The sequence below is a fragment of the Trachypithecus francoisi genome, unplaced genomic scaffold, assembly GCF_009764315.1.
Source record: "Trachypithecus francoisi isolate TF-2019V2 unplaced genomic scaffold, Tfra_2.0 Lachesis_group1, whole genome shotgun sequence".
NCBI classification, from domain to species: domain Eukaryota; kingdom Metazoa; phylum Chordata; class Mammalia; order Primates; family Cercopithecidae; genus Trachypithecus; species Trachypithecus francoisi.
In genome coordinates, this window is record NW_022681454.1 from 91,829,896 (window position 1) to 91,844,682 (window position 14,787).

The window sequence follows — 14,787 nt, forward strand, 5'->3', positions numbered from 1 at the left end:
CATATAATAGGAATTATAAATTGTTGATCTGGTAACCAGAATGAGACACTGGCTACCATGTAGTATTTGAATTGATTTGATTTGCCAATAAGCTTTCTTACTGTCAAGGAAAATAACAAAAACATTTTTGTTTCTCCAATTTATGGAAAGGGGAAATGTCATCAACTTTTTAGATACCTGAATCATTCTCTTTTCTGTGGCCAGAAATGCTTTCCTCCAAACCTTCATCTTTCTGTTTATTCAACAGTTTACATATTATCTACTTTTTGAAACCTTGTATTATGCATTCAGTAGGGAATTATCTTTTCTCTGAATTATGAATTGATAATTTTAAAACTTTATCTACCACTAATTGAATATCTATCATGTGAGATGCAAATAACAGACACTGTGTTTTCTCTAATCCTTGCAATAATCCTGCAATATTCATGCTATTTTACCCTCGTTACAGATGATGAAACTGAGCCAAGAGAAGCCAAATGATTTGCACAAGGTCACATAACTAATAAGAGCAGAAATCTTGGAATACCAATAGCGCTTTGTAATTTGAGGATCTCCTCACATAGAATGTTCCTTTCTAAAACATTTGCATAGCTATATACAAAATCTGTAAGCTTTATCCATCCACTGCTTCTTAAAAAGGGAAAATACGTGAAACCCATTGACATTTTGAATATTACTGTGCTTTCTTGCAGCCTGTGAACTTATGAATCAAGGCATCTTGGCCCTGGTCAGCTCCATTGGCTGCACGTCAGCAGGATCCCTCCAGTCTTTGGCAGACGCCATGCATATCCCCCACCTATTCATTCAGCGCTCAACAGCTGGGACCCCAAGGAGTGGCTGTGGACTCACCCGGAGCAACAGGAATGATGACTACACTCTCTCAGTTCGCCCACCTGTCTACCTGAATGATGTTATCCTAAGAGTGGTCACAGAGTATGCCTGGCAGAAATTCATTATATTCTATGACAGTGAATATGGTAAGTGTTTATAATTTGTGTGGGTTTTGTAAGCTGATATTTGCATGAGAAGCAATTTCATTAAATCTTAAAAGTTTCAAGGATCTTACTCATTGTTATTTGTGGTTTTCTTGTCTTGTGATATTCTTCTTATAAACCTAGCAGCAACTGAAAATTGTGTTAAGGTATTTAAGTCCAACATTTTGGTATAAAGTCAACTTTAATTATAAATACCTATACCTACTTAATGCTTAGTTTACAAATGTTTCTAGAGAGAATGTGACTCCAACACATCTTGATTTTTTCAAATAATGGTAATTTAGTCATAAAAACGACACCATCTTTCTTCTCTTTCAAAAAAATATTTATACCTCTCTATAATGCAGAAGATCATATTGGATAACCCTAGAACACTGAAAATTTACCCCTTTTTATTAATTGGTGAAATGAAATCTGACAGATCTTGCTTACACCCTTGTGTAGACTTTAATACCTACTCAGTACTTAACTCCTTGGAGTCACTAAAATTATGTCACTATACAATCCATATTATATGTTGTCTGTAGTAGGAAATCTCACAAAAGTACTAAGTAGTATAAAAAGAATTTCTTTAATCTTCCAAGGTAAAACACAAAGTATTGTCCCTAAATTTACCATCATTTGAGAATAAAATGCTTTGTCTCAGTATACTTACTGGTGCTTCATTAAAAACTAAACAAATAACATTTTTGTTTACATTTATTTTTTCTGAATTTATCTACCTTTTTTCTAACTGTCTGATCCCAGATATCTTAACCTACAGATTCCCTCTTATTTGTGGCAGAAATAAAATAGAGATGAGTATGACCAAATGAGGGGAAAGGAACAGATCTTGATAAAGAATGCATATTTTGAAACATGTGTTTTCTTAGAGGTTATGTCCTGAGAAGGAGTCTTGGAAAAATTTTATGTTCAATCGGGATGGGTTCAGTTTTTACAATTTTCTGAAAAGAAAGTCAGAGAGGATTTCACTCTCTGTAGCGTAACTTATTTTTCTTTGCAAATAAGTAAATAAACATCTTTAAAATGCCTTCTTGTCCTAAGCTACCCAGCAATGTGAACAATATTGGAGAACAGTTACACAAGAGTCGGCCAGAAAGTGCCATCAATAGAATTGAGAACAAACAAGTTGGCAGAAATCTAGGAAGCAACAAATAAGAAAGAGCTCCTGTGGACTCCCAGGGAAGGAGAGCAAGTGGCAGTTACATTTAGCCCTGAATATTCAAGGGTTACATGGGGTTTTGGCAGCCAGAGTCCCATTAAACTTGGTGGGTAGGCTTCAGCCAAAATCTGTGGCACTCTCTGGAAACAACTCCTTTGTCTCCAAGACGGAAATCCTTATTTTTGTTGCTTAATTCACATTATTAAGGGGTCACAGAACAAAGTCTAACAGACCGAAATGAATAAAATAAACAAAAATGATATTAAAAATAATTGGCTCATCAGTTAAAGTAAGGATTGAACTCAACACAAGCCTGAAATTCACTGATAGGATTATTTAGAGAACATAGTAAACTCTTTTGAATCAACATGCTGAATAAGACTTTGTTGATTTTCTCACAGTCAGATTATTTGTGGCCTTTATAACTTAAATGGTATTCTTATAGTCTCTGATCAAACATATATTGAAATAATAAATTTAAAAATGGACGCTTTACTTCAGGGGGGAAAACAATTTTCAGTTAGTACTATGAAAGTGACTTTTTAATTTTTTTTTTTGATGGAGTTTCCCTCTGCCACCGAGGCTGGAGTGCAGTGGTGCGATTTCGGCTCACTGCAACCTCCTCCTCCCAGGTTCAAGAGATTCTTCTGCCTCAGCCTCCTGGGTAGCTGGGACTACAGGCACATGCCACCATGCCCAGCTTTTTTTTTTTTTTTTTTTTTTTTCGTATTTTTAGTAGAGACAGAGTTTCACCGTGTTAGCCAGGATGGTCTGGATCTCCTGACATCATGATCCACCCACCTCGGCCTCCAAAGTGCTGGGATTTAGAACAGAAAAGGGACTTTTGATTAAGGCATTTTATCAACATTGAAACAAGGATATTACTCGTTCATTATAAATGACCACGAAGAAAGAAAATTCCTTGTTAACTTGTTTCTAAGTCCTACATATATTATAGTCAGGTAATTTGTATAAAAGAAGACGTTTTTATTATGGGTGAGATAACTATACTTTGAAAATATGTACTAAATAAATACATCATCACAGAATCATTTATACATATTTGAAATTTCTTATTCTTTTCTCCTGAGTTTTTATTTGAGTAAATAAGATGGAATAATCATGTAATATATGACTGGGTCATCTGTTAGATCTGAGGTTTGCTTTAGGAATTTTCTTTTATTCTTGGGATAAACTTGCTTATTTAGCTTAATAATTTATGAAAAATATTTCTGCTTCTATCATTATTTCAGTAATACCCTTGTTTAATGAAAGAAAAATTCCCTTTAATACTTACAATTAATCTTGCAAGTAAAGCATTGGAATAGAGTCCAAAATAAACATCAAACTATCCAAATACCTTGTACTTTGAAGAGGGCTACTTGTATTTACATATCCATTCATCAGTGTCATCATTTTAAGTTCAAACATCAGAATTGTATGTGACTTTTATGTTGGTTATCAGGAATTGCTTTCATTAAGAAATAGATTTAACTATCATCTATGGATGGAATTAGGCAGCTTCATGGGACCAAATGTTATTGAAAATGTATTTTGTTTAGAAAAAGTATACACTTTTTAAAAAGATTTAGACTTCTATATCAAGTTACTTAGATAAACCTCCTTCTCAAAAGCAGTTAATTATAATTAAGGGCAAAATATAAATGTCTACTTTAAATTTCTTAACAAAGAAAATTGATATCTTTGATTCTAAGTCAATGGATGAAAAGATGAAAAATATGTGGAAACTTTATTTGAATGGATTGATTCAGGACACATTTTCAAAGGCTTGAAAATAGGTTAGGAAATGTTCAGCTTTTAAAAATATGTCCTTCGGGAAATATCCATTGCTCATTTGCTCAGTGCAATTGCCACCTATGAGATAAAAAGTATTCAAAATGTAGTCTTAGTCTTTAACAAGCTTACAATTAACAAAAGGTGTGTCTTTCTTAATAGAGAAAATAGTGGGTTAAGTGTTATGAATGATGTAAACTCAGGGCTACTGGTGTGTAAAGAAGTGTTTGATTTTGGCACCAGTGATTAAAGACTTTTTGAAGATTTATGGAATGACTTCAATCTTGATTATGGAAGCTAATAGTATTTTAAGAGGCAAAAATATGTGAGAAACAGCCCCCGCACCAATAGAAAGTGTGATCAAATATTGCAGCAATTAAAATATTAAAAATAATATCTCTGAGCATTTTTATTTGTCAAACACTAGAACGAGATATCATATCATTGGATCTTCTCAGTAGCCCTATGAAGTAAGAACACTACTGTCACAATTTTACAAATAGGGAGACAGGAACAACTGATAGGTAACTTGTTCACAAAAAACATAAGTAGGAAGTATCAGATCTGAGACTTAAAGTCTGACAGAGCCTATAACCTTAATCATTTATCAGTATAAAGGAGTTGCAATAAACTATCACCCAAGAATATAATAAGGGCTAATCTAATAGAGAATATTTACTATATCCAGCCTCTCTTCTAAGTGCTTTACATGTATTATCTCATTTAATCCTCATAATAGCCCTCTGTAGTAGTTATTATTATTATTATTATTTTCCAAATGAAAAAGCTGAGGTAGTGGGAGGTCAGATAACTTCCAGTAAGTGGAGAAACCCCAATTCAAATATGAAAGATCTCTTCCTGTCCTTGCTTTCAACCATGACAGTATTTTAACATTATAGATATAAAAATAACCTATATGGAAATTTTTCCAACAGATTGTGAAATAAAAAATAAACGTATAAATTACATAGAATCATTTTCAGTAGAGAGACTTCAAACCCTCAGAATTCCAACATACTAACACCAAGGGAAAATACTATATGTCAGTTAGGAAGGTTTATTTATTATTGAAAGCATGGAAATGAGAAAGTCATTGGGACAAAATAGGCTGACCTCTCTGTAGCAGAAATAGCTGCCTTCTCCTTGTGGGCAAAAGTAGAAATTCCGCAACCTCAAATCAATCCTTTCGTTGTCGGATTAATGCTTCTGGCACAGTAAAGGTTTATGCAGAAATTTGAGAAAGCCACCTGGCTGTTTAAGGTAAACTCTGATGGCTCACAAGCTTTGTTTACCAGCCTGGCTCAATAACTATTCTTTTTTCTTTGCAAATAGAATACCAAATTTGAGAGTGCAACATTCCCGGCTGAAAAACTATAGTCCCGGAATATCTTACAGCTAAATTTTGTGATATAATGCTGTCAGAAATTGTGAAAGACTGGGAATTTTACCCTATGTGCAAGCTAATAAGTTAGCTGCATCCGTTTCATGGATGCTGGTGGGAAATACTAGGCTTTCAGATTGTATAGAGAGACTTTATTACTCATGGTACAGCAAGCAGCATGACCCTCATAGTAATGTCTGTTTCTCTTGCCCTCAAATTCCACAACGCAATGTGGAGCACTTCAATTGAATACCGTACGTGTAATGGGCTTGTATGGCAGCTAAGAAAACCTGAGCTTAGGGAACCCATGTGTCCTGTTCCCTAATAAGAACTCCTGTTTTCAAAATGTGTAGTAACACAGGAGACCTATGGAGAATTGTCTCCCAATGATATAATATTCATGTTCTTGCTACAACATTGTGGGCTAATAGCAAATTCCCCCCATGAGATTGCCACTCCTCTAGTTTATCTGAAAGGTAGGGATTGGGATCATATCCATTCAGCTTTTCTCATCTGTATTTATTTAAAGAGATGATAAACAGCACTTGAATGATTAGGATTGATCTCAACCATGCCCACCAGGGTCCTGGACCCAGCCAGTTGAACAAATCCTATGAACTACTGAAGTTTACTTTAAAAAGCCAGGTAGCTTTCTCCTTAAATTTCTGCATGAACCTTTCCACTTGGCCAGAAGCATTAATTTAGATACAAAAGGATTTATTTGTGGTTACAAAGATTCCACCTTTGCCCATAGGCAAAACCTATCATCTGTAAATACACTGGCCATGAGTTGAAGCTGACCTGAATGAATTCCAGAACTGAAGTGGTGCCGTTGATTGCTTCAGTGAAATTCAGGGAAATCTTTGTAATGCATGAATTCCATAGTAGGATAAACTGCCCACAGGATTCACAGATACTGCTCCACGTAGCTCCTGTAAATAAATAAGGGTAGCCTCACTTTGGAGAGATCTCATTAGTGTACTATATGATCTTCTGCTGATCTTTACTTAAACAATTGAAAATTTCTCATGCCTACCCTAATGTTCAATCATGTGTCTTCAGAAGGGTGGTAATCTCCATACAAAAATTATAGTACTGGAAGTAGGGCTGGTTTGCCTGAGTTGGTGGAGGGAAGGGTTACGCCCAATTTCAGGAATCCCCCGGGTGGAACACAAACAAATATTACCTCCTATGTGACCTCCTCGTCCTCTGGTAATGCCCAGTGTTCTCAATTAGTAGAATAATTCAGTCCAGTTCTTGTTTAGGAGAGACTTTGTGAGAGTAGTTGATTAGGTCCGTCCTCGTTGTCTACTCCAGGGGTCAGCAAACTACTGTTGTAAATAACTACTACTGTTGTAGTAGTTACAAACTACTTTTTGTAAATAAAATTCCATTGGAACTCAGCCGTGGTCATATATTTGCCTGTTGTTTGGCTGCTTTTAAGCTACAGTAGCAGAGTCCTGCACTTGTAACAAAAGCAATATAACCTAAATAACCCTGACATGTTATTATCTAGCCCTTTAAGGATTATTTAACAATCCTTGTTTTATGCCACCAGTTTAGTAGCATTCTTACCTTCCAATGTAATGAGTGAGAATAGTGGTAGAGAAGGTATTTACAGGTATTTTCAAGCATTCTGCAAAGGGGTGGCAGGTGCATCCTCTGCTATTTCCAGTAGACTTATTCATAAGAATAAAGGAATGGCGATCAAGTCATGAATAGAGCCATCTGGTAAGAAAAGGCAAGTCCAACAGTCAGTGAAGTCTAAGACACTTATCCTAGTTTGGATGTTCTGTACCAGGGAGTTTTCTTTCATAGAGAATACTCCAGAAGTCATTTTGAAAGACAAATATCATTAATATCCATCCTTTCCCCATAATTGTTGGGGTCTGTGAATGTTCCCTTCTCATTTGGTGCTCTCCTTCTACCTCCAGAAAACTGATGTATTTCATCCTAATAACTGTGATGTCATCTTTTTTCTCAATTATTTCCTGTTTGCACATAGACTTTTCATAAAAAATGGTGCAAGAGCTACAAGGACATTTTTATAAAACTTACAGAGACTGATTGTGTCCCTCACTTTGGCCTGCATGAACAAGCTGCGTCCTCACAAAGTGCTCATTATCCTTATGATCCAGAATCATATCAATAAAACAAGAAACTCCAGGAGACTGAAACATAATTGAGTCCAAATCCCATAAGCTCCATTTAAGCAAGGCTGCCACACAGGCTGCTCTGGGGAAAAAGAAAGAAGTGTTTTGCCCAGAAAAGGTTATAATAAAATTTTCAAATTCGAAGTAGGTATAGGTAATCCCACACGACTTTCATGTTGATCATTGCACAGAAATCACCCAAGATTATATTATTTCTTTCTTGAAACATATTCATAAAGTGAACAAGCTGCCTCACTAAGGTATATGGACCAGGAAGAAGTGAAGAAGATAAAACTGCACATCTTTTGAAGTCAGCATTTGAGGAGATTGTTTCAATACTAAACAACACTGGAAGTCTGTTGATGGTAGACAGTAAGTTCCTTGACTACCAGGCCATTGTTGAGCATCTTTTGCACACATTTGTCAGGCTGCAAATGGTCCAGTAAGCTGAAAACATGATGCAGATTAATTTCAAGAGCTTCTAAAGAAGTACGTACATCAGCGGATCAGACTGGAGCAATAACAACACGACCTAAAAAAGTATCTCCAACATTTTCAGGCAGCCCTAGGAAGTGATCAGAGGCCAAAATAGTCAATGTGCTTGCAGTGGGAGTGGACAACCCTCTTTGACTTTCCCTACTAGGAGACAAGGAGTCAACTTTTAGCAGGAATCACAAGTATGACAATAAGTGCAGGCCCTGGTAACAGAAATTATTTGCTTTGTGTCCTGTCTGTGATGGTAGACCCAGTAAATGGTAGATCATGTCAGGCAGCAATGGTGGCAATCTGTGTCTGTCCCAGTAATCAGCTTGAGTCCAGTTGATCTGATCAGTTAATGGACTTTTACTATGAGTTACTCCATGAGTAACCCTGATGCAGCCTTGATATACTTCCACAATTCACAGCTCCAAAGTGTGGTGTCTATAGTGTTACTACTCTGTAGTTCTCTAAGTAGCATACCAAACTACTAAGCTCTTGGCAACAGATCAGCACTCATAATGTGTATATATACATATATACATATATATACACACATATATGTGTGTGTGTGTATACGTGTGTGTGTGTGTGTGTATATATATATATATATATATATATATAGAGAGAGAGAGAGAGAGAGAGAGAGAGAGAGAGAGAGAGAGAGAGAGAAAGTGCCATGGAGGTGAGTATTATACAGGGCTATGAGAACAGGCTTAGGTTCTGCCCACTTAGCAGAGTAAGCATGTCCATTTTCAGTACTGCATAGCAGGTGCTGAACTTGAATGACCTAAGCAAACTACAGTGAACACTTTCAGATTTCAGTTCAGCAAAGCCATCACCATTTGTTTATGGAACTTCTGCATCTCAAGACCCTGTCCAGCCAGCACTTAGCTTCAGGAGGTAAAGTATCCTAAAGGAAGAATTTGATTTTGATTTGCATGCTTGTTGGACCCTGCACATATTACTAGTTGCTGAATTCGAAGTGACCCTCAAGATAGGAATGTCAGATCATTCATAGATCAGGCTTTCGGTTTCAGTAAGAGTCCATTAGAAAGCTAATAGCTGCTTTTGAAAATGGATGTACCGGGTAGCCATATTTGGGGAGCTCCAAGTCCAAAATCCCAAAGTGAGTCTCTAGGAGGAGACTCCTCTCTTCAGCAGAGGTCCCAAATGGCATAGTCATTAGTCAGAGTCAGAAATTCCCAGAGTCCAACACAGTGCTAGGCATCTCTTTTTGGGAAGAAAAGAAGCTTGTCTGTATGCGACATTATTCCCAATAAGGAAAATCTCCTTGAATATTTATGAAGTAGGAAAGTAGAAACATATAACACATGAATTCCAATTATATACTCAATGTAGGAAGCAACAACAGTATATTAAGTTGGTCTAAAGGGAGCCACCTACATGTCACGTATCTTTCCTTCCCGCACTGAGACCCCCACCAAATAGTTGAATCTGAGCATTTTCCCGCCTTCCCCCAGGGCTAGATAGTTGCTATATCCAACAAAGCCGTAGAAGTCTGAGTCCCTCCCTTACCCAAGTTTTCTCAGAAGATTGATATGTGCCTAGGGTGTTTAGTCTCTCTTATGGCAAGAATCCTTCTTGTTAAGGCAGCTGATGCCAGGGAAAAGGGGAAAGGAAAAGAAAGGGATGTGGATCCAGAGACCTACTGTACAGCAATAAGCAAGGCACTTTCAGTTTCAAGTAGCTACTATCAAGTTCAAACAAGCAAATCTGGTTTTGGTCTACCCCAAGCTCTATATCTTCATGGGTAACATCGTTTATTTCAGCTCAGATTGATTCTTTCACTTTTTATTTTTTTAACTTTGATAGTTGAAGGAATATCTCTGTATGAATATTATATATATAAAAAGAGCCTTCAAATATTTCCAAGTGTTGAAGAGTGATTGTGTTTGTGTTAAAACCTTGAGTGGCACTTGCTTCAGGAAATAAAGGGTGTTAATTTGCTTTCTATTAAGGTTGTTTAAAAATTGGTTGGAATAAATGCTAGTTGAATTTATACTTCATGACTTGAAAAGCAAGCTGATTTTCATCCTGCCTTCTCAAGGAGTGCAATATGTTTTAAATACTACTTTTACCTGCTTTTTGACTTTCCATGAAAAAGAAAAATAAATATTTTAAGGACACCTGGAAAATTTTGAAATACAGTTTACATACATGTGGAGATTAAAGCCAAGAGACTAAAAAAAGTCATTTTTTATTTTGGTTGTTTTTTTGTTTTGTTTTGTTTTGTTAACTATGGCGCTCAGTCCAATATTCTCTCTGCATAGTTTTAATGCAGTCTTACTAATGTAACCAGAATTACTCTTCACTGATAATGAGAAATTAACAGCTGAAGAAAATCAATACTATAAATACATAATATAATTTTAATGAAAGGCCACAATCTGAAGGTTCTATATTGAATTAGTATCTGGAGAGTGTGTGCATAGATGATTGAGGGAAGGAATTCTAAACATCAGTCTTCATCACAGTTACATTTACACGCATGAGAAACAGGACTCCTACTTACACTAAGATAAAACCTAATTAGTATCTATGTAGAAAAGAGTGAAGATAGGAAAACAAAGACAAATGTGAAGAGAAAATGACTGATAATTAGCCAAAATTGAATTAAAGACATCAATTCACTGAGCCCTAAGCATTAGTAACTACAAATAAATAAATTAATTATTAATCAAATTGATGTTGGTATTTGAAAAAAGAAAAGCTTAAATAGCAAGAAACTAAACTTCACCTCTAGATTATAGCAAAATGAGACTATATTAAACACAAAGTGTAAGAAAAAAATAAGTAGAGATAAATAAAACAGAAAACAGAAAAACAAAGAGAAAGTTAACAAAGTCTAAAATTATTAATTTTTAGGAAAGATTTTGATAAACCACTAACAAGACCATTAAAAAACATTTTTTTTTTTTTTTATTATACTTCAAGTTCTGGGATACATGTGCAGAACGTGCAGGTTTGTTACATAGGTATACATGTGCCATGGTGGTTTGCTGCACCCATCAACCTGTCATCTACATCAGGTATTTCTCCTAATGATATCCCTCCCCTGGCCCTCCACACCCTGACAGGCCCCGATTTATGATGTTCCCCTCCTTGTGTCCATGTATTCTCATTGTTCAACTCCAGCAAGACCATTTTAAAAAACTACAGAAAACCAAATTTGACAATATCAGAAATTAAAAAGAATACATATCCTCCACACACACACACAAATATTCTACTGGAAATTCTAACACTGAAATAAAACAAAGACTAAAACACAAAGAATTTGAAAAGGAAGAAGCAAAAATGTCTTTATTTCTCAATACATAATAATGTACATAGAAAATCCTATGAAATCTAAAACTTTTAAGTTAATTAGTAAGCTTATAGCCTATATTTGAAAGTAATTATATTTCTTTATAATAGCAATAAAAAATTAAAACCTGAAATAAAACATAAGGTCAAATACCCAGAAATAAGTCTGCAAAATGTTGCAAGACATTTACACTAAAAATTATGAAACATTGACCCAGGGTATTTAAAGAAGAACTAAATAATGGAGAGATACATGTTCATGGTTTTCAAATTTTAGTCTTAAGATATCCATTTTTCATAAATTGATTTATAGATTTAATATAATAATCAAAAATCTTAAATTTTTTAATTGTTTTTAGAGCTTTTTGAAGAAATTGATAAGTTGATCCCAACATTGTGTAAAGATCTTATAAAGGCACAACAATTGAAAGAACAAAGAAAAAAATTGGATGAAATATTTTACCTGACTTCAAGACTTTTTTGATATTGGCATAAGGATTGACAAATAGCTTCATGGGACATCATTAGGAGTCCAGAAATCAACCCACAGGCACAGAGTGGGGTTGGTTATTAACTGACATGCCAATCAATTCAGTGGTGAAATGTTTAAACAATATTTGCTGAACCAACTGGGTGCCTGTATGGAATGAAAACAAAAATAACTTTTACTCTTATCTCTAACCACACACAAAAATTAATTCAAGATTGATCACAGACTTAAACTAAAACATTAGAATTAGAAATCTTTTAGAGGAAAACAAGAGATTATCTTCATGACTTCAGGATATATAAAGATTTATTAGGTACAAAAAATATTTTGGACTTTCTCAGAATTAAAATGTTCTGCTCATTAACCTACAACATTAAGAAACAGACAAACTACAAACTGAGCAATAAATTCTAAAACATATAAATATGTGCAATATGTAAAGGGTTCAGAGAATACACATATTTAAAAACTCTTACAAAGCAACAGTATGAAACCAAAAACAATTTTAAATGGGTGAAAGCCTTGTCCAGACCAGTCACATAAGAAGATATATAAGTGGCAAATAAACTGTGCAACTTTATTAGTCCATAGAAAAATGCAAATTTAAATTACAAGGAGATGCCAATCTGTACCCACTAGATAGGCTGAAGGCAAAGATTGGCAATACAATTGCACCTCTGATACTTTGCTGGTTGGAATGTAAAACATGCAGTCACTTTGGAGAGCTGTTGGGCGATTTTTTACCAAGTTAAATATCTACTTACCTCGTATACCCCACCCATTTCACTCCAGAAAAAAATGAGAATGTATGGCCACATGAATTCTTGTACAAGAATATTCATAGCAGCATTATTCCTCATATCCAAAACTGGAAGCAACTCTAATGCCCATCATTTTGAGGATGGTTAAATGAATTTTGGTACAGCAGAATATTATTGAGCAAAATAAGTAATGAACTATTGAAATATGAAGAAACACTGTGTTAAGTGAGAAAAACCTGACATTTAAAAATGAGTAATACTGTATGATTCCATATATTTTAAGTCCAGTGAGTACAAAACTAAGCTATAATGATCAAAATCAGACAGTGGTCACATCTATTTGTCTAGGGTAGATTGTCTGGAAAGTGACACAAAATAACTTTTAGTGGTAATGGAAATATCCATTATCTTGTTTTGAGTGATAGTAACAGTAGAATATAATAAACAATCCTTTAAGCATGTTAGATCTGTTTATTTTATTATATGTAAATTAAACTTCAGTAAAAATTACAATATAGAACAACCCATCAAATATTTTAAGACAAAAACGGTAAAGGAAAGGATAAAGGAAAAAAAGCAATTTACACAAATATCATAATTTTAAACTAAACACATAATTGAATCATAATGATTTAGAGATTACTGAGTCACAAACAAAAGGTGAGAATTTAATTTGGTGGCCACTGAGAACCCAAATTTTGAAGTATATTAGAATCTCTAGGAGAGCTTTTTAATAATTGGAATGCCTGGGCCTCATTCCAAAACCATTCAATCAAAATTTTTGCAGGGTGCATAGCAACGTATATATATTTAAAACTTCACAGGTGCTTCTGATAAGCCAGCTTTGTTCCTTGATGCGGCATCTGGAAACAATAAATTTCAACAGGTCTCCTCTTCCACATCTCTGATTGACAGTTCTGTTTCCCCTGCCAGAAGACTCCAAGCAATGCAGAATTCATTACTTTTTGATGCAGCTTTTTTCACTTTTAGACATTGAACATTTCTAGTTGTCAAAAAGTTTACATGAAACTGAAAACACACACATTGATAAAAAATGAGTCATTTTCTGGAATAATATAAAATAAGTAATCTGCTTTGCTTATAATCGTTTATCAAGAAGTCAATAAAATGATACCTCTCTAAACTTACCCTAGATGTCTACTGCCTAAGCACCGCAAGCAATTTACCATTTTTGAATTTGATGTTAATTTCAGATACCTCACCTTTCTGAGTGCCTTTATCCCTAGCTATTCTAGTTTTTCCATCTCTCTGTATAAGAAGATAAGACCTGACATATTTACTGATTACAAAATATGCCTCGTGTTGTCTTGTTGCTGTAGAGAGATGTGAGATATTTACCTCTTTATAAATACAAAACACTTGTACTGTGCTTTCTTTATCATAATTTTTGCTTTTCAATTTTATGTTTTATCTTCATTGTGTTAATGATATTGACCAACCCTTCCAGTTTTGCATTGTTCTTAATTGGCTTAACATGCTGGTCATGATTTCAACCAAATGCCTTCCAAGAGGGAGCATTGTCAAACAGGTGGATTATGGTATTGAAAGAGGCTCATAAAAGGCAATTGGCAGTCGTTCCAGGTAGACTCACCATCAGAGAGGTCTAAGCAAAGAATTAAGACAGATATATCTGACAACAGCTAGATGCCATAATAAAAGAGTCTTGCAACAGAAATAATACAGAAACCAGAAAGTTATAAGAGGAGGTGCTCCTTAGAATAGAAAAATAGTAGGTAAATTGTTTTAATGGAATTGTTTTCTTTTGAGAGTACTGATGAAAGAAAAATTAAATTTCAGGGCTGGAAAACCTGGGTAGAACTGATTTGCTAGAATGAAGCAAACAGTAAGGTTGACACTGTGCTCTTCATCAAATGAGCTACTTGAGTTCTTTAAGTTTCCTTGCCTAGTAACAATAACAATCCAATACTGGGATGGATATATTGGTAGGTCTATTATAATGGATTCAGTTGTAGAGATTGGAGGGATACTTCAGTGACAGGGAGCTAAACAGTTTATCATAATGATGCAGATACATGAACTTAATGAAAATAGTTATTCTCTTACCATATCCTCACCTCTACTTCTATTCATGTGTTGGTTCATTCTCAATCAAGTTAGCAGACCCTGGTGACCTGAAGCCTACCCTGACAGAGTGTATATATATACACACACATATATATGATATATTATACATAGGGATTTTTATCCATACATCAAATA

General features: G+C 34.9%; 1 protein-coding gene across 1 annotated transcript in view; it reads left to right on the forward strand.

Annotated features, from left to right (window-relative positions):
- The window catches only part of GRID2 (glutamate ionotropic receptor delta type subunit 2), a 1,540,711-nt gene that overhangs the window by 808,025 nt on the left and 717,899 nt on the right, over positions 1-14,787 (forward strand). The window contains exon 3 of the mRNA XM_033214833.1: positions 696-980. Within this exon, the coding sequence (XP_033070724.1) occupies positions 696-980 (285 nt within the window). The remainder of the gene's footprint in view (positions 1-695; positions 981-14,787) is intronic.